Source organism: Salmo trutta, chromosome 24, assembly GCF_901001165.1.
Source record: "Salmo trutta chromosome 24, fSalTru1.1, whole genome shotgun sequence".
NCBI classification, from domain to species: Eukaryota; Metazoa; Chordata; class Actinopteri; order Salmoniformes; family Salmonidae; genus Salmo; species Salmo trutta.
The window spans coordinates 13679524-13702594 of NC_042980.1; the positions used below are offsets into that span (position 1 = coordinate 13679524).

General features: G+C 41.3%; 1 protein-coding gene across 3 annotated transcripts in view; it reads right to left on the bottom strand.

Annotated features, from left to right (window-relative positions):
• Positions 1-283: 283 nt before the first annotated feature.
• LOC115160728 (cysteine/serine-rich nuclear protein 3) overlaps positions 284-23071 on the bottom strand; it is a 30349-nt gene continuing 7561 nt past the window's right edge. For 2 of the 3 annotated variants that reach the window (XM_029711071.1, XM_029711069.1), the window contains 4 exons: positions 7462-7641; positions 4623-4882; positions 3729-4025; positions 284-3425 (listed from right to left, as the gene is read on the bottom strand). In XM_029711071.1, the coding sequence (XP_029566931.1) occupies positions 2319-3425; positions 3729-4025; positions 4623-4882; positions 7462-7612 (1815 nt within the window). In that variant the 5' untranslated portion in view covers positions 7613-7641 and the 3' untranslated portion in view covers positions 284-2318. Of the gene's footprint in view, positions 3426-3728; positions 4026-4622; positions 4883-7461; positions 7642-14138; positions 14622-23071 lie in introns of those variants that run through there. The other variant, XM_029711070.1, reaches the window with a different exon arrangement.

Consider the following 23071-nt stretch of genomic DNA (forward strand, 5'->3'; position numbering starts at 1 on the left):
AATTTAGGGATATGCCTGGTTCTAGAACCGAATGCCCTCGTGAGTGAGTCTTCTATTTGGATACTTGAGGTTTTTCATTTCTTATGTTCAACAAGAGAGGGCGCTGTGCACAAAATAATTCCTCCTTGACGCATCCCTGTCCATCATTTTTACTGGGCCTTCAGTTATTGCCGGTGTACCCTTTCTCTAAACACACGTACAGCATATATATATATATATATATATATTTTTTTTTTACAGAAAGAGTTGTTCAAGCTAAAATCATTAAACATATGAAGAAAAGTAACACATGGCTTCATTTTATTTCTAAGTGATGTATTGTTAAAAAGCAGAAACACAACAAAAACAAAACATTTTGTCTTTATCTAACGTTAAGAAACCAAAACACATATTGAAACACTTATACCATTTTGGGCAAAAAAGATTCTGTTTCACAGAAGCAAACATGATAGTAACCAACATAATGAAATCAGGCACATGGAGCTGTACAATTCACAACCATCATAAAACAAGTGAAATTTAAGACCAAAACATGTTTTTATTCAATACAGACTGTTCAGTAAACCACAAATATACATTTAAATATATCATTCATAATAAGGACTGAAAATCATACACACAGCAGAATGACTCAACTGGATACAATGTCACTGTATGTTGCCTTCTCTTAAATGCTTTGGCACAGATACTAAGTCATACTAATACAGTGGCACTGATTCCCTGACAGCTGGATACACTTTACTTTGCCATTGAGGTGAGGTAACATTATTACTCACCTCAGTGAGGAGTCAGGAGCAGAAACTCAAATCAAGTAGTAATCATTTCCAGGAGTGTATGAGCATGTTGGATGACTATTCACACTTTAGGCTTTGAATAGGACAGGGATACATGCAGGGGTTCCCACTCTTTTTATGGTGAGGGAATATTGGTATTTCATTGTAAAGGCGGTTTGGAATCACTGCTGTCTGTAACATTTCAAAACAGTTAAAGCAATACATATCTGGAGCATTTAGTTCAATGGCCTTGCTTGTAAGTTATTTCAAGGTGGTCAAAGTTATTTACAGATTTTTGGCTAATTATACTTTCCTACCAATCACCCGTGCTGATCAGTCATTTTTTTTACTTGGTGCTGATATGAATCATTGGTGTGATTTAACCTTTGATTGTCCAACCTCAAATGTTTTTTTTTATAATTTTTTTTTACAATAACTGATATCTGCATTTCATGCGCGATACTGATGTGGCTCTCAAGAGTATGACATGTAGTGATAGTTTGAACTGTCATTTAAAACACTTCCATGTGTAAATTTCATTTTGCATTTCCTGTTTATATTGCACAGTTCAATAATTGCATCACACAATAATGTTTGCATCTGTACAAACAATCTCTTAGTGTATTTACTGTCAGTTGTCATACGAGAATGGAATGTGGAGCTAAATATATCCTTGAAATAAGTTCCCTGTCCAACGCAGCAATATAGTGTCCTCAGTTAAGAGTTACAGATTTTTTATTGACATTTATTTGAAATGAAGCCCCATAAAATATTATTTATTGATCATATTATTATCCTGTTTCCATAGATTGGATAGTTGTGTATGATCTTTGAGAAATGAATGTCAAAGTGCTGCATTAGTATATCACCTTCACAAAAGTGCAAACAGCTGTGAATCATTTTGACTTCAATGTCACCGATTAAATAATGCTCTTAGCATTATAATTCAAAATAAATAACTAAAAGTTGTAGTCTGTTTCAAGCTTTTCCAAACAATATAAAAGCATGGATTACAAGCGACAACACAATAAGGTTTGTACAGTACATTAATACAGATTTTATAAACCCAAATTGAACATGGTCAATTCCTCATAAATGCCATTGAAAGACCCAAAATAACATGCATTTATAAATATCAAACCATTTATAAGTACACATACTTCCGAACCAATAAATAAACTGGGACAATTCATTTTTTGCACATTTGACACATAGACATAGAAAAGTTCCATTCACAATATATCCTTAAAACTTTACCTTTAAAATTACAAGATACATTGCACAGGCTTACAGCTTTCAGTTTTTGTTGACTGACTCCATCTCGCAGTTTAGAATACTAGAAATCAAGGCGGTTCATTAGAAATGTTTCTCATCGTGGAACCTGTAGCTAAATAATGTCCATCTAATGTATGGTCTTGTAAATGACTTGGAAAGTTGAGTTCCCATTAAAGGCCATTAATATATTCTCCGTAAATAACACTTGGTCAGCCTTGTTCATTAAGAAAAGACAACATGAAGCCTACACAGACAGGTGAGTTAGGCCCACTAAACTGGTGCGACCTGGGGGAGATTATCTGCTAATGCAGGGATCTTTGTACTGTCTGCTAAAGAAGGCCCTTCAGACAGACCATTAACGCTAGACGCTTCCTTTGGCTGCTCTGCCACAAAACAATTCTTATTGTTCAGGTAGTTGTTGTGGAACTCCATCTGGCTGAGGCCCTCAGGCTGCTCAGGGAACGTTCCTTTAGACGGGACCATGTTGTTCTCCAGGTCAGGTGTGCAGCAGCCCATGGCAGTGGTTGCTGCTGTGCCATTGGTCAGGGTGAAGTGCTGATTGGCGTACTGTTCTTCAGCCTGGCGGGGGTAATCTGTGTACTGCTCTGCAATGTCGACGGCCATGTTAAATGGTCCTTGTGGCATGGCACCGTTAGTAGAGCTTACTGTGTGTGGGAATGATAAGACCTCTCCGTAGGGTTCACTGGGTTGGCTGGCCGTCCCGTTGGCTGAGGCAACAGCACTGGGGTTCTCCAACTGATAATAATCTGCTGGGGAGCTGAATAAATAAGAGTTTCCATTCATGTGGTCGTCAATGTGGTTGTCGTGCGGCAGAGTGGCGTCAGAGTAACACAACACGGAGGACAGGGGAGCAACCTCAGTGTTGGCGACAGGCGGCTTGCTGACTCCATTCTCAAAGTCCTCCGACTTGTCCTCCTCATCGCCATCCTCATCCTCAGAGTCACTGTTCGCCAAGCTCTGAGTGCTGGAGTCAGACAGTCCACTGCATAAACTGCTGCTGTCCTCTTCATCCTCGTCATCTTCCTCATTCTCCTCATCATCCTCATCTTCGTCTTCATCATCCAGAGGCTCGTCCATGTCGTCAGCTGTCTGGAGGTGCATGATGGCAGACTGTTGGACTGTTGGGTCTGACAGAGAGTATTGCGTCTGGACCAGTGGGTTGCCATAGCCGTTGCTTTCGCCATGGTAACCGTTCGCAGGGGATGCCTGCTGCTGCTCGCGGCTCTTCTCCAGCTCTAGCTTCATGATGGTGTGCAAGAAGTGGGTCCGCACGCGGATGGGGTTAAACTCCACCCGGCCGGCCGCGTTGCTACAGCCCTCCTTGGTACAGCCACAGGGAAAAGACATGCGGTCCACCTGTAGATTGGACCACCTTGGGTTATATGACCATAAATTCTGCAGTTTGCATGTAATAGATGAATGAATGTAATACTTTGGCAATATCAGATAAGCTACTGTAGATGATACAGTACTTTTTCAATGATACAGTACTTTCATCTACAACGTCTAAAATATTTGATCGCTTAATCACCCTTCTATTGAAATGCATTTGCCTGAAGACTAGGGGCCGCATAGAAGGCTTAATTCCAGAGCGGAGAGTGGCACATCTGTATCAATATGAGAGCGTGTACAGTATGGTCAGACTACCCAGGGATTTACCTGGCACTTGATTCCTGCTACGCTGCATGCACAGGTCTCTGGGTCACAGAACACTCTGCAGTCGCAGCCACAGTCCTCCCTGGACACCCGGATGGCCCGCAGCTCGTGCTTCTCCTCCACGTCAATCTTCTTCACCCCCGAGGTCCGCAGCAGAGCCCGGCGCTTCTTAGTGATGAGGGGCTGTAGGAAGAAGTACTCGTCCACCTCTGTGTTTTCCAGATCAATGTCATCGTCAGAGATGTCCTCCGCCATGAGCGTGTTAGCCTCCTCCGACTCCACTGTACCGTTCTTAGTCAGCTGAAAACAAACGAGAAGGGATCAAATTTAGTCCAGTTTGAACCAGCTGAAACCAATGACATGCTGCTTCTCGGAAGAGTACACAAAGTGAGAATTTGGAAACATATAACATTATATATTTAAAAAAAGAATACAATATGTCATAACTGTATTTATAAACTGGATGGTACGAGCCCTGAACGCTGATTGGCTGACAGCCGTGGGTTATCAGACTGTATGCCAAAACATATTTTTTTTAACTCTTGTAATTATGTTGGTAACCAGTTTATAATAGAAATAAGGCACCACGGGGGGGTTGTGGTATACGGCCAATATACCACGGCTAAGGGCTGTATCCAGCCACTTGCGTCATGCTTAAGAACAGCACTTAGCCGTGGTATATTGGCCATATATCAAACCCCCTCAGGCCTTATTACTTAAGTATTTCTTTATTTTATTTGTATTATACTTAACTAGGCAAGTCAGTTAAGAACAAATTCTTATTTGCAATGACGGCCTACATTGGCCAAACCCGGACGACGCTGGGCCAATTGTGCGCCGCCTCATGAGACTCCCAATCACGGCCGGTTGTGATACAGCCTGGATTCGAACCAATACCTTGAGTTTCATGGAGTTGAGTTTCTCCTCCTTCAGATGGTCTCGGAGCATGTCTCTGTGGATTCTCTCTTGCTCCAGGGCAAACTCTCCCAGGGAGTACTGCCTGACACCGCTGTGTCTGTTGGACATGCCCAGAGTACTGCCCCCCTGACTGGGCACACTGGTGAAGCCCTGGCGCCGGCTGAAGTAGTATACCGTCACATTGTCAAAATGTACCCTCCTTGTTCTCACACGCTTCTCCCTCTTCAGTATAGAATCAGCTACAGAGTCAAAAGACGAGGGGAGAAGATGGTGAAAGGAAGCTGGTGATAGCCCCCGCTTCTTCATACATATAAATAATAGGGGAAAGCAGGGTTATTGGTTCATACATGGTTGAAAGATTAACCAGTTCGATGTGGTGGAAAGAATAGCCCATTTTAAATCAAGAAAGGGAATGTGAAATCCCCAGTCTGAGAAAAAGCTCGATTAACCCCCTTGACAGCATACAAGCACACTGTTTCAAGAGAAAGCACTTATTTAAAATCGGAATCATTTACATAGGAAAGAGTTGTATGTTGTTGCTCACCATGATGTGCCCTCAGTGGTGCACAGTATGCGTGTAGCCATACTATAACAAGATAAAACGCTAGTCTGCTTGCTTACGATTTGCATGATTTGAATGCCTGTTTTTATTTGACTTTTAATGAACCTCGGGAGTCCTCTTGCTAACACTCAGACAACGGGGACTTCCTCTAACTCAACCCAGCTTAGTAGAGCAGTGTTTCATCATCCCGACTCTGCCATTTGGCATGTCAGTACTACGTGTGGCTTTTTAAGGACCGTTCTATGAGAGGGAGGGAAGGAGGGAGGAAAAAGAAAGCAAAGACAGAGAGCATAAATAATCCCCCTCCTGGCTCAGATCTGGAGTGGTTGAGCACAGCTTTCCCAGCGCTCACTTGATGTCAGAAAAACAGGACAAATGGGAACCATCTGGTTCCAGCAGCACTCCACCCTGGGCCATAAGGACAATGCATTCATTACAGGCATGGCAGCGCCAGTCAGGCCTTGTTGATCGGAATTTCGCTTTATTTCCCCCCCCAGAAAGGTTTATCAGACTTTGATCAGGGTATCCATGTGGTTTTACTGAATGAGAAAGCAATTACATGCAGAGGTCATTTTCAAGCTTCCAATACGTAACAGAGTTCGATATCTCTGTATTTCTTCCTATTTCTTGTTCGGTCATCTTCTAGTGACTTGTGATATTAGGGTTGCTGTGACCATGTAGTTCTAAAAATAAATCTGTGAGAATACATAGAAGCCCTTTCGTCAAAGACCTCCCGATTCAGATTCGGAAATTCCAAGGCTTTGTTTTGCTCCACTAAAAGCTAGATTATTTCTCCAACACTAACGCGACCCAAGACGGAGTTGTACTGTATTCTCCAGGCAACAATGCTACTGTACATCTCAGCACCACGCCTGACACAGTGTGACACCTCTTTAGTGAGGAGAAGCTCTGGGAGCCGTGTGCTCTGCTGCATGAACTGCTCTCTGATTCCCTCGGCTTAGAGCAACATCCTCCTTGTTGCCTTTATCTGCAGCAGCTGACCCAGAAGGCTCAGGAGACTGGGGAAACAGCACCCTTGTCCCTGATCCCCCCCCCCAATCCCCACCCCCAAACACGCGTGCGCGTATGGACCCACACAAACACGTACACAAGCGCATACGCACACACCAGAGGAGGCTGGTGGGAGGAGCTATAGGAGGAGGGGCTCATTGTAATGGCTGGAATGGAATAAATGGTTTCCATTTGTTGGATATTGTTATATTTATTCCCTTTTCAGCCATTACAATGAGCACCTCCTCCTACCAGCGTCCTCTGGCACACACCCACACGTAAACACAACACAGGGAGGAGCCCTGTCACTCACACCCACAATAAACCAGGGTAGGGGGTACTGTATCCGTCTTTCCCCAAACACAACATAGATCAGTCACCTGAGGAACCAACCACTGACAATCCACACATTTTTCCCCAGGCTGCCTACCAATAACATCATATCTGCTCATAGAAAAAAAACAGGCCATCTAAAACACAGGTCTTTTTTTATCAGTGGCACCATCAGAGGTGCCTGCCAAACTGACTGAAGCCTTTCCGATGACAGGTTTACTCAACTGATAGCTTCTCAGAGCCTGCCAGACACACCACTGGCTTTGCACAATGCTAGAGACTAGAGAGCATCAGCTCATTCATCAGGCTGTACTGTGCTGTACTGTGCTGTACTGTGCTGTGCTGTACTGTGCCTGCTGACGCAACGCCTAATGAGAGACTGTTGTGCTGCTGCGGCGCCGCATTCATTCCCCTTTATTACAGCCCAGCTACACCAGCCCAGCACAGTCCATCCAGCCGTCCTTATGGCTACTCAGCTGTCCACACAGACACCAGCTCAGATCACACAATGCCATGGATTGCGTCTCTTCTCTTTTCAAGCACACCGATTGATGCAGCGTTTTCAATTTCCTCTTCAACTGAGTTCTGTGAATGACATTTCTAACTGAGGGTTGTATTGTGCTTCAGCAAGTCAACACAATGACAAAATGTTATTGTCATGCTGTTTCCTAATACACTCAACGTCCATTTTAGAAGCAACAATTACGAAACAGAAGTATAATCTGAATGACACATGCTTCATTCAAAAAGATGTCTCTTTCACTAAACTACAATATGAATAACGCATGTAGCTTTTTGTTTGTTCGTGTCAGACTGTATCAGTGTTGAGAATATGTGTGTGTGTGTGTGTGTGTGTGTGTGTGTGTGTGTGTGTGTGTGTGTGTGTGTGTGTGTGTGTGTGTGTGTGCTCACGGGTGAAGGGGCCCGAGGCTGAAGGGTTGACACTGTCACTGCTGTCTCCGCTCTCGCTGCAGGAGACCTCATCATCAGACTCCTGCAAGGAGGAGCACGGCGAGGAGGACGCCTCCACCTCGTCAAACTTCCTCTTAAGTATTCCGCTCATGGCCCTCCTCTCCGTCTCCGCCGCCGCACCTGCAACAGCCAGCACAAGGAAGGGCGCACATTGTTTAATGCCCAGCTCAGGCCCCGCCGGCCTCCACAGTCCTCCTCAACACAGTCAATTAGCAGTGAGCCACAGAACACAACAACCCCCCCCCACTGCCGTCACTACCTACCCGATGGTCCCCAGGCAATTGATCACCTTGACACAAAGGAGCTCGGATGCGAGGCGAAGGATGCTAATTGCATGATGCGTCTACCTTGTTCACTCTGCTGTCTTTTGATTGAGCGACGACAGAAAAGGGACACTGGGGTGAGGTTTTGCTTACTTTGCCCTGTATTCATGATGGTATTTCTAAAAACACTGCCTGAATAATTTTATCACAAAAGAACAGCATGGGGCAAAAACTAAATGAGACGTTACCGCCCAAAGCAGGATTGTAATATCTGCCCACAGCAGCATATGCAAACTAAAAACATAATGTGACTGTACTTAATTGCTGTTGCACCTCAAAAACACAATGCACGCATCCAGCCGGCTACTGATTGAAAATATCCCTTGGCTTCAAAATTAATTAATTTCCATCTTATGGGAAATTTAAAAAGCCTGACTACAGCTTTACTTATCCTGGGATATGCAGTGAATTTAAAATGTGCCTGAATGTGTGTGCATGCACACGTGAATGTGTGTGCGTGTGGCCGTGCGTGCACGTGTGTGTGCATAAGTAAAATACTGATTTGTAAAATGTGTAATGTTGCACATTCAGTGCTCCCTAGAGGGGTTCCAATCTGGGGCATGACTGAAGATAGTTTATAGTGGTTAGGAGGATATTATGACTGACATGGTTATACCCTCTATAGAAGAAATAAAGTGAAAATGTTCAAATGGACCGGGGGGAGCACCCAGAGGGATGTGAAGTGCTGTTGGAGTCAGAGTGTTTAATAGCTCCCAGGTTCATAGAAACTGAGGGCAGGCCCTGGCTGCATCCCAAATTGCACCCTATTCCCTATACAGCACACTACTTTTGACCAGGGCTCTGGTCAAAAGTAATGCACTACAGTCCCTTCAGAAAGTATTCATACCCCTTGACTTATTCCACATTTGGTTGTGTTACAGTCTGAATTCAAAATGGATGAAATAATATAGTTTTTTCCCCTCATCCATCTACACACAATACCCCATAATGACAAAGTGAAAATGTTTTTTGAGAAATGTTTGCAAATATATTGAAAATGAAAGACAGAAATAAAAAATAAAAAAGTATTGAGTATCAATACATGTTAGAATCACCTTTGACAGCAATTGCAGCAGTGAGTCTTTATGGGTAAGTCTGTAAGAGCTTTGCACAACTGGATTGTACAATATATGCACATGATTATTTAAAAAATTCTGCAATCTCTGTCAAGTTGGTTGTTGATCATTGCTAGACAACCATTTTCAAGTATTGCCATAGATTTTCAAGCCAATTTAAATCAAAACTGTAACTAGGCCACTCAGGAACATTCAATGCCATCTTGGTAAGCAACTCCAGTATTATATTTGTCCTTGTGTTTTGGGTTATTGTCCTTCTGAAAGGTGAATTTGTCTCCCTGTGTCTGTTGGAAAGCAGACTGAACCAGGTTTTCCTCTAGGATTTTGCATGTGCTTAGCTCTATTCCATTTATTTTCATCCTAAAAAATGTCCTAGTCCTTGCCGATGACAAGCATACCCATAACATGATGGAGCCACCACCATGCTTGAAAATATGAAGAGTGATACTCAGTGATGTGTTGTGTTGGATTTGCACCAAACATAACGCTTTGTATTCAGGATATTTCTTTGCAACAATTTTTGCAGTTTAACTTTAGTAAACAGGATGCATGTTTTGGAATATTTTTTCTGTAAAGGCTTCCTTCTTTTCACTTAGATTAGTATTGTCATGTAACTACAATGTTGTTGATACATCCTCAGTTTTCTCCTATCACACCATTAAACTCTGTAACTGTTTTAAAGTCACCATTGGCCTCATGGTGAAATCCCTGAGCGGTTTCCTTCCTCTCCGGCAACTGAGTTAGGAAAGACACCTGTATCTTTGCAGTGACTGAGTGTATTGATACACCATGCAAACTGTAATTAATAATTTCACCATGCTCAAAGGGATATTCAATGTCAACTTTTAAAATGTTTACCCATCTACCAATAGGTGCCCTACTTTGCGAGGCATTGGAAAACCTCCCTGGTCTTTGTGGTTGAATCTGTTTTTGAAATTCACTACTAAGTTTTCTCCTGAACTTATTTAGGCCTGACATAACAAAGGAGTTGAATATTTATTGACTCAAGACATTTCAGCTTTTCATTTTTTATTCATTTGTTAAAAAAAATCTAAAAACAGAATTCCACTTTGACATTATGGGGTATTGTGTGTAGGCCAGTGACACAGCATTTATATTAAATCCATTTTAAAGTTCAGCCAGTAACACAACAAAATGTGGCAAAAATGTGAATACTTTCTGAAGGCACTGTATATAGGGAATAGGTTGCCATTAGGAATAGGGTGCCATTTGGGATGCACCCCTTGCCGAGTCACTCATCCTCCCCAATGCCACTACAGAGGCCAGTGGAGAACAGCCACCAGTGACAGCCATTAAACTCTGACTGATGGTGTAATTAAACAAATCAAAACAAGACCAGGTTCATCAGTCAACTGCACAAATACTACTGTAAGTGCCAAATTAGGCTACTGACTGTAATAAGTGTTGAATTGTAACTGTCAAACAATGTGTTGTTGGAACTTGCTGCCTTTCCTCCACTTAGGCTTCTACTTCCAGCTTATACATACTATATTTGTTTTATGGACACAGTATATTTTACAATAATTATCTTTTGTTTGTTTTTAGTCCCATCCTTCAGCTCCACACAAACCCTCTCATCCATCTTTGAACATCATCCAGTTTTGATTTCTATTTGTCATATATTTTTCAACTGTGCTGTGATGTTTCACGAAAGTTCTGAACCTTTCTATTCTCATAGTTTCTACAGATTGTAAATTAAAGATAACAATTTTGGCTAAGAGTATTATTAAATTATTGATATATTGACGATGACTTTTCAGATCACCCAGCAGTGCTATTTGCAGAGTTAACTCCAGGTAAATGTTGCAATTCTTCAGCTATTCCTGAACCTGCGACCAAAAACAAGCTACATATGGACATTACCCAAACAAATGATCTAATGATTCTGTCTCTTCACAGCAACATCTGCAGAGCTGGGATGGTTGTATCCCCCATATATATAACATTATATTGGTTGCAAGAATTTTGTATGATAAATGAAATGGAAAAACTCTACGTTTTGAATCCGCCTTCGTTTTGTGTATCAGTTCATAAAACCATGTGCCATGAAATACATTTTACATCTGAAATACATCTGAAATCTCTTCCCAGCTAATCTGTATGGCACAGCTGTCAATGTTTTGGTCCTTGAATGTAATTGGTATACTTTTTTATTCATCACTCTCCGACTCCTCTTTGTTTTTGACACGGAAATAAAGAAACAGTGTTCAGCTTTAGTCTCAGTCCCAGTATCAGCCTGAGCAGCTTGTGGTGGAGTTCCATTCAGAGAGAGGTGCCCATTCATCTGGAGCCGCTCTCTGCTATCAACTCATTACACATGCAAATACTGCTGCTGCCTCAAGGACAGTGTACGCGCCCCTATGTAGTGCACTACCTTCACATACATCCCAAATGGCGCTATGTTCCCTATATTGTGCACTACTTTTGCACGATATAGGGAATAAGGTGGCATTTGGGACGCATCCAGTGTGGTGGAACCTGGAGAGAAATCACGCCGCTGCCAAAGGACCATTGTTCCCAAGTGTCTGTGGTTGTACTGTGACATGGGTCTGCTTGCACCTGGAGGAGATCCAACGTAAACTACAGTACTTAGCGCTGTGGAATGTTCAATGTTTGGCATCAGGACACCCATTTGAATGATTGTCTGTCCCTCTGCACAGTAGACCAATCATTCAAATACACTAAAGCTAACATATGGAATTGTTTTGTTTGGTTTTGAATTTTAGGACCCCTGTTGGTATTGAAAAAAAAAATATGAATCATTACTACTATAGACCATAGAAATGCATTGAATAACACATTCATAAATGGCAAAACAGACAGATAAAAAATAAATCATGAGGAATAAGGATTTAAAGTGTATTTCCCATATATAAGAAAGCTAATGATTTGTTTTTTGGGGGGGGAACACACATATTTAACCCTTTTGATTATGGGGCACACTACCTCCGCACTTCCATAAAAATGTTTCAACCATTATCGGTGTCCTGTGAGTCTCATCTATCCATAGAGTGGTCATATTAGTTTGTAGCCCAAACGGTTCGGACGCCACAGATGTTTTCGTGAGAAGACCCATTTCTCGGGATGTCTTGTGTTCTGACAAACATCGCTGTAGCTCGGCCAGCTCCCGCCGCAGATGCGGAGGATTAAAACAAACTAAATATTTTCAACCTAAACATATCAGCGTTTCCTGATGGTACCGTTGATGAAATATTGAATCAGTCTAAAATGGTTACTGGCCCTCATCATTTAGCATTAAAGGTTGCACAAATAATACAGTTATCAGAGACTGCCTGAATGCAAATACATTTTTATGTAGCCTATAACCAATGGAATTACATTTTTATATAGCCTATAACCAATGGAATTACATTTTTATATAGCCTTTAACCAATGGAATTACATTTTTATATAGCCTATAACCAATGGAATTACATTTTTATATAGCCTATAACCAATGGAATTACATTTTTATATAGCCTATAACCAATGGAATTACATTTTTATATAGCCTTTAACCAATGGAATTACATTTTTATATAGCCTTTAACCAATGGAATTACATTTTTATATAGCCTATAACCAATGGAATTACATTTTTATATAGCCTATAACCAATGGAATTACATTTTTATATAGCCTTTAACCAATGGAATTACATTTTTATATAGCCTTTAACCAATGGAATTACATTTTTATATAGCCTATAACCAATGGAATTACATTTTTATATAGCCTATAACCAATGGAATTACATTTTATATAGCCTATAACCAATGGAATTACATTTTTATATAGCCTATAACCAATGGAATTACATTTTTATATAGCCTTTAACCAATGGAATTACATTTTTATATAGCCTATAACCAATGGAATTACATTTTTATATAGCCTATAACCAATGGAATTACATTTTTATATAGCCTATAACCAATGGAATTACATTTTTATATAGCCTATAACCAATGGAATTACATTTTTATATAGCCTTTAACCAATGGAATTACATTTTTATATAGCCTATAACCAATGGAATTACATTTTTATATAGCCTATAACCAATGGAATTACATTTTTAAATGCATTAGAGACTTAGTACCTCCTTTTCTACAGTTGTCATAATGGGCAGTTGGACAATCCTCACTGTAATTCAGGAAGAATACAAAATAGCACAGACAATTTAGTTATATTTTCCACATGGAATGGCCCAAGTCTATTTTGTAATCATTTTAATTAGTTCCCCATTGTTGGAAATCCATTGGTATTCTTAGCCCTCAGCAGATGCTGCAATATGCTATGATAGCCAAAGTGGTTTCCATGGCGATGCCAACATATGAGCAGAAATAGTGATTTCATGTCTGAAAGTGATTCTGCTCCAGTCCTCATGTCTGTGAAACATAAATATCGCAGTATGACTACATCTGACAACACATTATGGCAGTATAGTTTAAAAGAGGAAGATTTGAGGCACACAATTAAGACAAATGGAATAAGATGGTTATAGCCACACTCAAAATCCAAATCAATGCATATCGTTTTCTGTACGAACAAGGATTACGATATTATTATTTCATACTGTAGCTGTCCTAAAACAGACCGATCCAATCTGGATAGGGTAACATCTCCTTGACACAGTGAATAGGCGTGACATCAAATGCAACTCAGTCGTTAACGTAAGCAGACTTCACTTGTTCAGGGCTTAGCAGCACAAGCCAGAGAGCTTAGCTAGTTCGTCCTCTACATTTCTTTGTCTCTTCCGCTGTTGTGTTCCAACTAATCACGGCTAGGCTGGGCATACACCATGGTGCAAGAGAAAATGCTGGGTGGAAATAATGCAGCAAAAGTCTGCTTGCAAAGCCCCTCCCTGTGCTGGCTTCACTGAGCGCACACACACATGCACTGTACAAACCAACTGTATTCCTTTAGGAACTGCGTCCACAGCCCTATGTGGCGCACGTATATTCTGAGTCAAAACAGATCATGTTTCCCGTAAGGTTCACCTATCACTGTACACAGAGGTGACACACAAGCCTCACACTGCAGACCTGCCATACAGAGAGAGTCACAACAAAAGCGCTCGTTCCCAAGCAGTGCTAACAAGCCCCAGCATCTGTAGCAAGTCGTCACACATCAGCCCTGCAAAACAAATACATAAACGGGGCACTTTGTGCCAGCCCCGAAAGAAACCACTGACCTGTGTCCACTGGCGAGTTCCGACTCCTCTGGCCCCTTTTCTTAACGTGACACTTGGGAGCAAAATCTAAATGAAGCACTTAAAAAGAGGTGAAACGTGATAAATGACAGGCTCCCATTTTGCTTTAGTCCACTGACTTGCTGCGACCCCAGTACTCTGAGGGCATGAGAACCGGGTGAGAGGGAGGGAGAGGGAGACACACAGAGACTTGTAAATCTCCCAGCCCTGACTGTCACTGCCGGTACCATATGCTTTATTGTTAAATGACAATATTTAACTCTCCCGCTCCCTTCCTTTATGCTTTATTGTTAAATGACAATAGGTGCCTCTCTTTAACTCTCCCTCTCCCTTCCCTCCTTCTCTCTCTTATTCACCCTAGCCACACAAAGACTCATTAGTTGCTGCCGGCTGAAAGGCTGGAGCCTGACTGGAGCAGAGGGAGGCAGCCTGTGAGATCACATGGGTGGTATGTCTGAGAGAGAGTCAGGCGTGCCTCTGCTCCTGCTGTCTGCAGATAATTTTACCAGCATGAGCCAGGGAGGGAAGAGAGAGAGAGAGAGAGAGAGAGAGAGAGAGAGAGAGAGAGAGAGAGAGAGAGAGAGAGATGCTGAAGGAGCGAGAATGGTGAAGGGGGAGGGGAGGGGGAAGAGAGTTAGAGCAAGTGAGTGAGTGAGTGAGAGAATAAAGAGGAGAGAGAGGGGCAGGGAGAGGAAGAGAAATATTTGATTTCAGGCACAGCACAATAACCCAGTCAGATTAATGGGCACAAGGCTTAAAACCACAGGAGAAACCATTGTGTGGTTCACAACATCGACATTAGAAGCAAAATCTCCAAGAAGTGACAAATCCAGCATGAGAACATTCTTTGTGCTTATTTTAAAAGTCTTCTATTCATGGGAAAATAATGTACGCCTCAGACAAAAGGGAATGACCACATACAAGCTAATTAAACTTAAGTTACCATCATAGGGATAACAGTGAATACTACAGTATATAACCCACAGAGAGGAGCCTGTATATCTATGAAATAGTTATCCCCATTGAAGTGATTGTAGTACAACCACTTCCTATCCCAGGAAGTCCTGGTGATTGTAAGTGAGGCCGCAGCCAGTGAAGCGAAAGAGGAATGATATCATTCTCACACTCAATTAAAGCACTGCACTTCCTCCAATAGCTTTGGCCTAATCTACTGCTTTACAGCCAGCAGGGAAATAGAATTGACGCCGGAGCAGTGCTGTATTAAGGAGCATGGCACGATCACTAACGTGGCTGATTGCAGACAAAACGCAAAACATACAGAGCCAAAGTTACAACAAAGGTCAATAAATCTACTTCGTTGCGCGCACAAAACACATTCTATTTACTCCTCTGCTGAGGAAATGTGTATTCCAAGATGAAGACATGTAACAAATTGTGCGAGTGCCTTATACACAGTGCATAATGTACATTAAATCCCCAGTGCATCTGGCAAATGCCGATGTTTAGTGAGCAGTTTCAGTGTGACGAGCATGTTTTTTGACAGTGTGACGGGATTAACATTGTTTTATTGATGAACCATTAAAACCCAACTGCCATTCCTCCCAGGTAGTTGCAGTCTGCTGCTTCACATGTGTCCTCGCTGAACCCACTGAACTTTCCCTTGACAGAGATTCTGTTGCCCTCCTCCTACCCTCTCCCCCCCTCCTCCCAGAGGACTTATCTTCCACTCTGCTGTGACAAGTAGCCTAAATCAAGTCCTGGCAACAGGATGAACTCACCAACCACAGCCAGACCATTGCAGTATCTACAGTGAGGCGTGTCACCTTTACAATTTCAACTACGGCTCTTCTAGATGAACCACGATGCTTGAGTCATTTAGCTATTATACAGAGACTGAAGAGGACCTCTGTTGACAGGAGGCTACAGTTGATCCTTATGTTGATTAGTCCTCTATGCCAAAACAGTTCATAATTGAAACCAGACCCTGGTCACTGTGTTGCCTTGGGTCGGGTTTTTGAGCCCATTTGTTGATCCCTTTGTGTTAACTAGCATATGTTTTCTGCAACACATCATTTATGAGACCGTATTAGTCTGAAGGAGGTTTTTATACATTGTGAACTCAGCGAGAAGTCATTCTGGCCTTTAAGAGACGTGGCTGCTTTGGTACAAGAGATTAACATACTAGCCACAGCGCACATTGTGAACAAGCCCCGCGGTTATGCATATTGATAGCGATCTGTGAGCTGCTGAGCTCTCCAACACAAGGTTAGAGTAAATCAACTCAAGCTGGACCAGATGTATCACAAGACATGCAAGTTTAATGTCATTCTTTCAGCATTGTTCTAATGCTTTAATAACAGTGGATACTTCAATGACAGTAGGTTAGGCATAGTTAGTTGGTGACTTGTCAAAATAAAAAAAAAAGACATTTATGAATGATAAATAGCACACAGCATAAAAATCTAGTGAGAATATACAGTGCATTCAGAAAGTATTCAGACCCCTTGACTTTTTCCACATTTTGTTACGTTACAGCCTTATTCTAAAATGTATTAAAACTAAATGTTTTAATCAATCTACACACAATACCTCATAATGAAAAAGTGAAAACAGGTTTATAGACATTTTTGAAAAATGTATAAATAAAAAATGTATTTACATAATTATTCAGACCCTTTGCTATGAGACTTGAAATTGAGCTCGGGTGCATCCTGTTTCCATTGACCATCCTTGAGATGTTTCTACAACTTGATTGGAGTCCACCTGTGGTAAATTCAATTGATTGGACATGATTTGGTAAGATCCCACAGTTGACAGTACATGTCAGAGCAAAAAACAAGCCACGAGGTCGAAAGGATTGTCCATAGAGCTCTGAGACAGGATTGTGTGGAGGCACAGATCGGGGGAAGGGTAACAAAACATTTCTGCAGCATTGAAGGTCCCCAAGAATAGAGTGGCTTCCTCATTCTTTAATGGAAGAAGTTTGGAACCACCAAGACTCTTCCTAGAGCTGGCTGCCTGGCCGAACTGAGCAATCGGGGGAGAAGGGCCTTGGTCAGGGAGGTGACCAAGAACCCGATGGTCACTCTGACAGAGCTCTAGAGTTCCTCTGTGGAGATGGGAGAATCTTCCAGAAGGACAACCATCTCTGCAGCACTCCACCAATCAGGCTTTAATGGTAGAGTGGCCAGACATAAACCACTACTCAGTAAAAGGCACATGACAGCCCGTTTGGAGTTTGCCAAAAGGCACTTAAAGACTTTTAGACCATGAGAAACAAGATTCTTTGGTCTGATAAAACCAAGATTGAACTCTTTGGCCTGAACGCCAAGCATCACGTCTGGAGGAAACCTGGCACTATCCCTACAGTGAAGCATGGAGGCGGCAGCATCATGCTGTGCAAATGTTTTTCAGCGGCAGGGACTAGTCAGGATCGAGGGAAAGATGGAACGGCACAAGGTACAGAGAGATCGTTGATGAAAACCTGGTCCAGAGAACTCAGGACCTCAGACTGGGGCGAAGGTTCACCGTCCAACAAGACAATGACCTTAAGCACAAACCCAAGACAACGCTGAAGTGGCTTGGGGACAAGGTTCTGAATGACCTTGAGTGACCCAGCAAGCGCCAGAACTTGAAACCGATCGAACATCTCTGGAGAGACATGAAAATAGCTGTGCAGTGATGCTCCCCATCCAACCTGAAAGTGCTTGAGAGGATCTTCAGAGAAGAATGAGAGAAACTCCCCAAATGCAGGTGTGCCAAGCTTGTAGCATCATACCCAAGAAGACTCGAGGCTGTAATCACTGCCAAAGATGCTTCAACAAAGTACTGAGTAAAGGGTCTGAATACTTTCTTTTTTTAAAACCTTTTTTTGCGTTGTCATTATGGGGTATTGTGTGTAGATTGATTAAATAGTTTTTTCCTCCTCATCAGTTTTAGAATAAGGTTGTAATGTAACAAAATGTGGAAAAAGTCAAGGGGTCTGAATACTTTCCGAATGCACTGTACACTGAACAAAAATATAAATGCAACATGTAAAGTGTTGGTCCCATGTTTCATGAGCTGAAATAAAAAAATCTCTGAAATTTTCCATACACACAAAAAGCTTATTTCCCTAAAATTTGGTGCACATTTTGTTTTACATCCCTGTTAGTGAGCATTTCTCATTTACCAAGATGTCTGTAATAAAGCCCTTTTGTGGGGAAAAACGTATTCTTATTGGCTGGGCCTGGCTCCCCACTGGGTGGGCCTATGCCCTCCAAGGCCCACCTATGGCTACACCCCTGCACAGTCATGTCAAATCCATATATTAAGGCCTAATGAATTTATTTAAATTGACTGATTTCCTAATATGAAATGTAGCTCAGTCAAAGCTTAGAAACTGTTGCATGTTGCGTTTATATTTTTATTCAGTATACTTTAGCTCCGTACTATTTTCCCCTTACATCTTCTCTAACTAAATATCCATAATTTTCTAAAATGGAATGCAGTACCTTATCTGTATTCTATTGTGTCCTTCTCTTATGGGTATCACATACTTTATACAGCTATATTACGTAAAAATGCAAAACATAAGCTAGAGAGATGGCATTTTGTTATAAACACTACCATTGCACCACGGCTATTGACCTATATTGTCTGATATGCAAGAGGCGTTTTGATTTTGATGAAGCAAGTTTGTGACAGCAGGCATGAAAATAAACATACAAAAACATATATTTTAATAATCTGTGCCCAAGCTGTGCTGTTGTATTGAGGTCATATGCTAATGACATGTCTGACCCAGAATGCTCAGTCAAGACATGATACCAGAAAATAGGAAATATAATTGAAGAAACATTTTGAAATAAATATCCCCTAACATATTTACTGTATCTCATGCATTGGTGAAAAACTAATTATACTGTCCTAGGGTCATATTTCCTCCATAAACACATACCTGTTGTTCATCATAAACACAGGGTCAAATAGGCATTCCTGTGTAATTATCTTAAATCTTAAAGCCGACATTGTGTGGATCGGCTGAGCTGTGACTGGGATTGTATCTGATTAATATGTTTTATCCTGCACATGGTTTTTAAAGCCTTCATGCACATCTTCACCTTCAGTTTCTGCGTCTTCTTGGTGATCGTTTTAAACTAATCAAGGGCTGAAGAAGCATTAGCAGGAGCCCATATTTCAGGTTTGACTCTATTGAAAATCATATGCACAGCCTCTCTAGATCCCTTGACAGTATAGTAGTGGTAATGCTGTTGCATAGGTGATTTAAATATCGACTGGCTTTCATCAAGCTGCCCACTCAAGAAAAAGCTTCAAACTGGTTCAGGTTATCAGTCAACCTACGAGGGTAGTTACAAACAGCACAGGAATTAAAATCATCAACATGTATCAATCAAATCTTTACTAATGCTGCAGCAATTTTCTTTAAAGCGGTATCCAAAATCCATCAGATGTAGTGATCACAATATAGTAGCCATATCTATGAAAACCAAAGTTCCAAAGGCTGGGCCTAATATAGTGTATAAGAGGTCATACAATACCTTTTGTAGTGATTCCTATGTTGTTGATGTAAATAATATTTTTGGGTCTGTGGTGTGTAATGAGTAGCAACCAGACGCTGCACTTTTATGCAATTGCTTATTCCAGTTACACTTAAGCATGCACCCATTAAGAAAATGAGTGTAAAAATGGTTAAATCCCTGTGGATTGATGAGGAATAAAAAAAAAATTGGATTGAGAAGGATGAGGCAAAAGGAATGGCAAATAAGTCTGGCTGCACAACTGATTTACAAACGTACTGAAAATGGAGAAATCATGTGACTAAACTGAATAAAAAGAGAAGAAACTATACTAAGAAACAAAGATAAATGATAGCAAATGATAGTAAAAACCTTTGGCACACCTTAAATGAATTTTTGGGCAAACTCACTTCATCATTCATTGAATCAGATGGCTCATTCATCACAAAATCCACTGATATTGCCAATTACTTGAATGATTTTTTTCATTGGCAAGATGAGCAAACCTAGTCATGACATACCAGCAACAAACGCTGACACTACACATCCAAGTATAAATTAAGAAATTATGAAAGACAAGGATTGCATTTTGAATTCCGTAAAGTGAGTGTGGAAGAGGTGAAAAAATGATTGCTGTCTAACAGCAATGACAAGTCACCAGGGTCTGACACCTGGGAATATTACTGAGGATATTAGCGGACGATATTGCCACTCCTATTTGTCATATCTTTAATCTAAGTCTACTAGAAAGTGTGTGCCCTCAGGCCTGGAGGGAAGCAAAAGTAATTCCGCTACCCAAGAATAGTAAAGCCCCTTTACCGGCTCAAATAGCCGACCAATCAGCCTGTTACCAACCCTTAGTAAACTTTTGGGAAAAATTGTGTTTGACCAGATACAATGCCATTTTACTGTAAAAGAAATTTACAACAGACTTTCAGCACGCTTATAGGGAAGGACATTCAACAAGCACGGCACTTACACAAATTACCAATGATTGGCTGAGAGAAATTGATGATAAAAAGATTGTGGGAGCTGTTTTGTTAGACTTCAACGTGGCTTTTGACATTATCAATCACAATCTGCTGATGGAAAAACGTATTGCTATATTGTGGATAAAGAGTTACCTGTCTAACAGAACACAGAGGGTGTTCTTTAATGGAAGCATCTTCAACATAATCCAGGTAGAATCAGGAATTCCCCAGGGCAGCTGTCTAGGCCTTTACTAATGACATGCCAATGGCCTTGAGTAAAGCCAGTGTGTCTATGTATGCGGATGACTCAACACTATACACGTCAGCTGCTACAGCGAGTGAAGTCCCTGCAAGACTTAACAAAGAGCTGCAGTTAGTTTCAGAATGGGTGGCAAGGAATAAGTTAGTCCTACATATTTCAAAAACTAAAAGCATTGTATTTGGGACAAATCATTCACTAAACCCTAAACCTCAACTAAAACTTGTAATAAATAATGTGGATATTGAGCAAATTGAGGTGACTAAACTGCTTGGAGTAGCCCTGAATTGTAAACTGTCATGGTCCAAACATGTTGATATTAGCTAACAATCGGTGCTCTGACTTTTTAACAACACTAGCAACAAGGCAAGTCCTACAGGCTCTAGTTTTGTCGCACCTGGACTACTGTTCAGTCGTGTGGTCAGTTGCCACAAAGAGGGACCTCGGAAAATTACAACTGGCTCAGAACAGGGCAGCACGGCTGGCCCTTAAATGTACACGGAGAGCTAACATTAATAATATGCATGTCAATCGCTCATGGCTCAAAGTGGAGGAGAGATTGACTTCATCACTACTTGTTTTTGTAAGAAGTGTTGACATGCTGAATGCACCGAAGTGTCTGTTTAAACTACTAGCACACAGCTCGGACACCCATGCATACCCCACAAGACTTGCAACCAAAGGTCTCGTCACAATCACCAAGTTAATAACAGACTGTGAGGCGCACAGTACTACAAAGAGCCATGGCTACAAGGAACTCTATTCCACATCAGGTAACTGATGTAAGTAGTAGAATCAGATTTTAAAAACAGATAGAAATACACCTTATGGAACAGCAGGGACTGTGAAGAGAAACACACAGGCACAGACACACAAACATATACGGATAAGACATACACTCTTCACACACCTACACATGGATTTCGTATTGTAGATATTGGATCGTAGAGTAGTGGCCTGAGGGAACGCACTTAATGTGTTGTGAGATGTAATATCATGTAATATTTTAAATTGTATATAACTGGCTTAATGTTGCTGGACCCCAGGAAGAGTAGCTGCTGACTTGGCAGCAGCTAATGGGGATCCCTAATAAATACAAATACAATACAATAGGAGCAACCCGGTCTCAGAGTATTTTGTATTATTCTGTACATAAATCTGTGACACTCAATTTAGTATGATATGTTACGTTTGGTATGGTTACATAAGACAGATGGTTATGTAAGGCAAAAACGAAAGGAAGGTGGTTGGTTGGGGTGGATGGGTAGGCGTATAACGCAAATGTCTAGCAGTCCAAAGGTTGCAAGTTTGAATCTCATCACAGACAACGTTTATCATTTTAGCTAATTAGCAACTTTTCAACTACTTGCTACTTTTTAGCTTCTTTGCAACTACTTAGCATGTTAGCTACCCTTCCCCTAACCCTAACCGTAACGCGTTTAGCTAACCCTTCCCCTAACCTTAACCATTTACCCTAACTACTAAACTTAACACTAACCCCTAGCCTCGCTAATGTTAGTGAGCTAGCTAACGTTAGCCACCTAGCTAGAATTCGTAACATATCATTCGTTTAGCAAATTCAAAACATATTGTACGTTTAGCAAATTCGTAACATATAATACGAATTGTAATGCTAAACATATCATATGAAATGGGTGATGGACATCCACAAAGTAATACATACCATACGAAACTCAACATGCCTCGGATTTACGTACAGAATAATATGAAATGCTCTGAGACCAGTTTGATAATGGAAATTGGTGCAGGGAGTGGGCAGTGTATTTCTGATATTGTGAAGCTAGAGACAAGGGAATCGACTTTAGACACCACAGCCTACGTTCCAAATGACACCCTATTCCCTACATAGTGCACTACTTTTGACGAGGGCCCATAGGAAATAGGGCGTAATTTGGGACATATTCCTGTCTCTCTCTTTCTCTCTCTGAAGCCTGGGGAGAGGACCTCGCCAGTCTTAGCTAACACTCAATATGGCATCTCATTCCAAAGTGCTAGTGTTTTAATTGTCATCATACAGCACTGTGCAAACATCCACGCAACCCAGATGGCTAGGCTGATTTTTGTCTAGTGGGAGATTCAGCTATGTGCCAATAGCCAGACTGTCTGGGCGACTAGGGCCATTAAAGCCATACAATGAGATTCCACAGTGAAGAAGAGGAACCCTAAACCACTAAAGATCTTCTG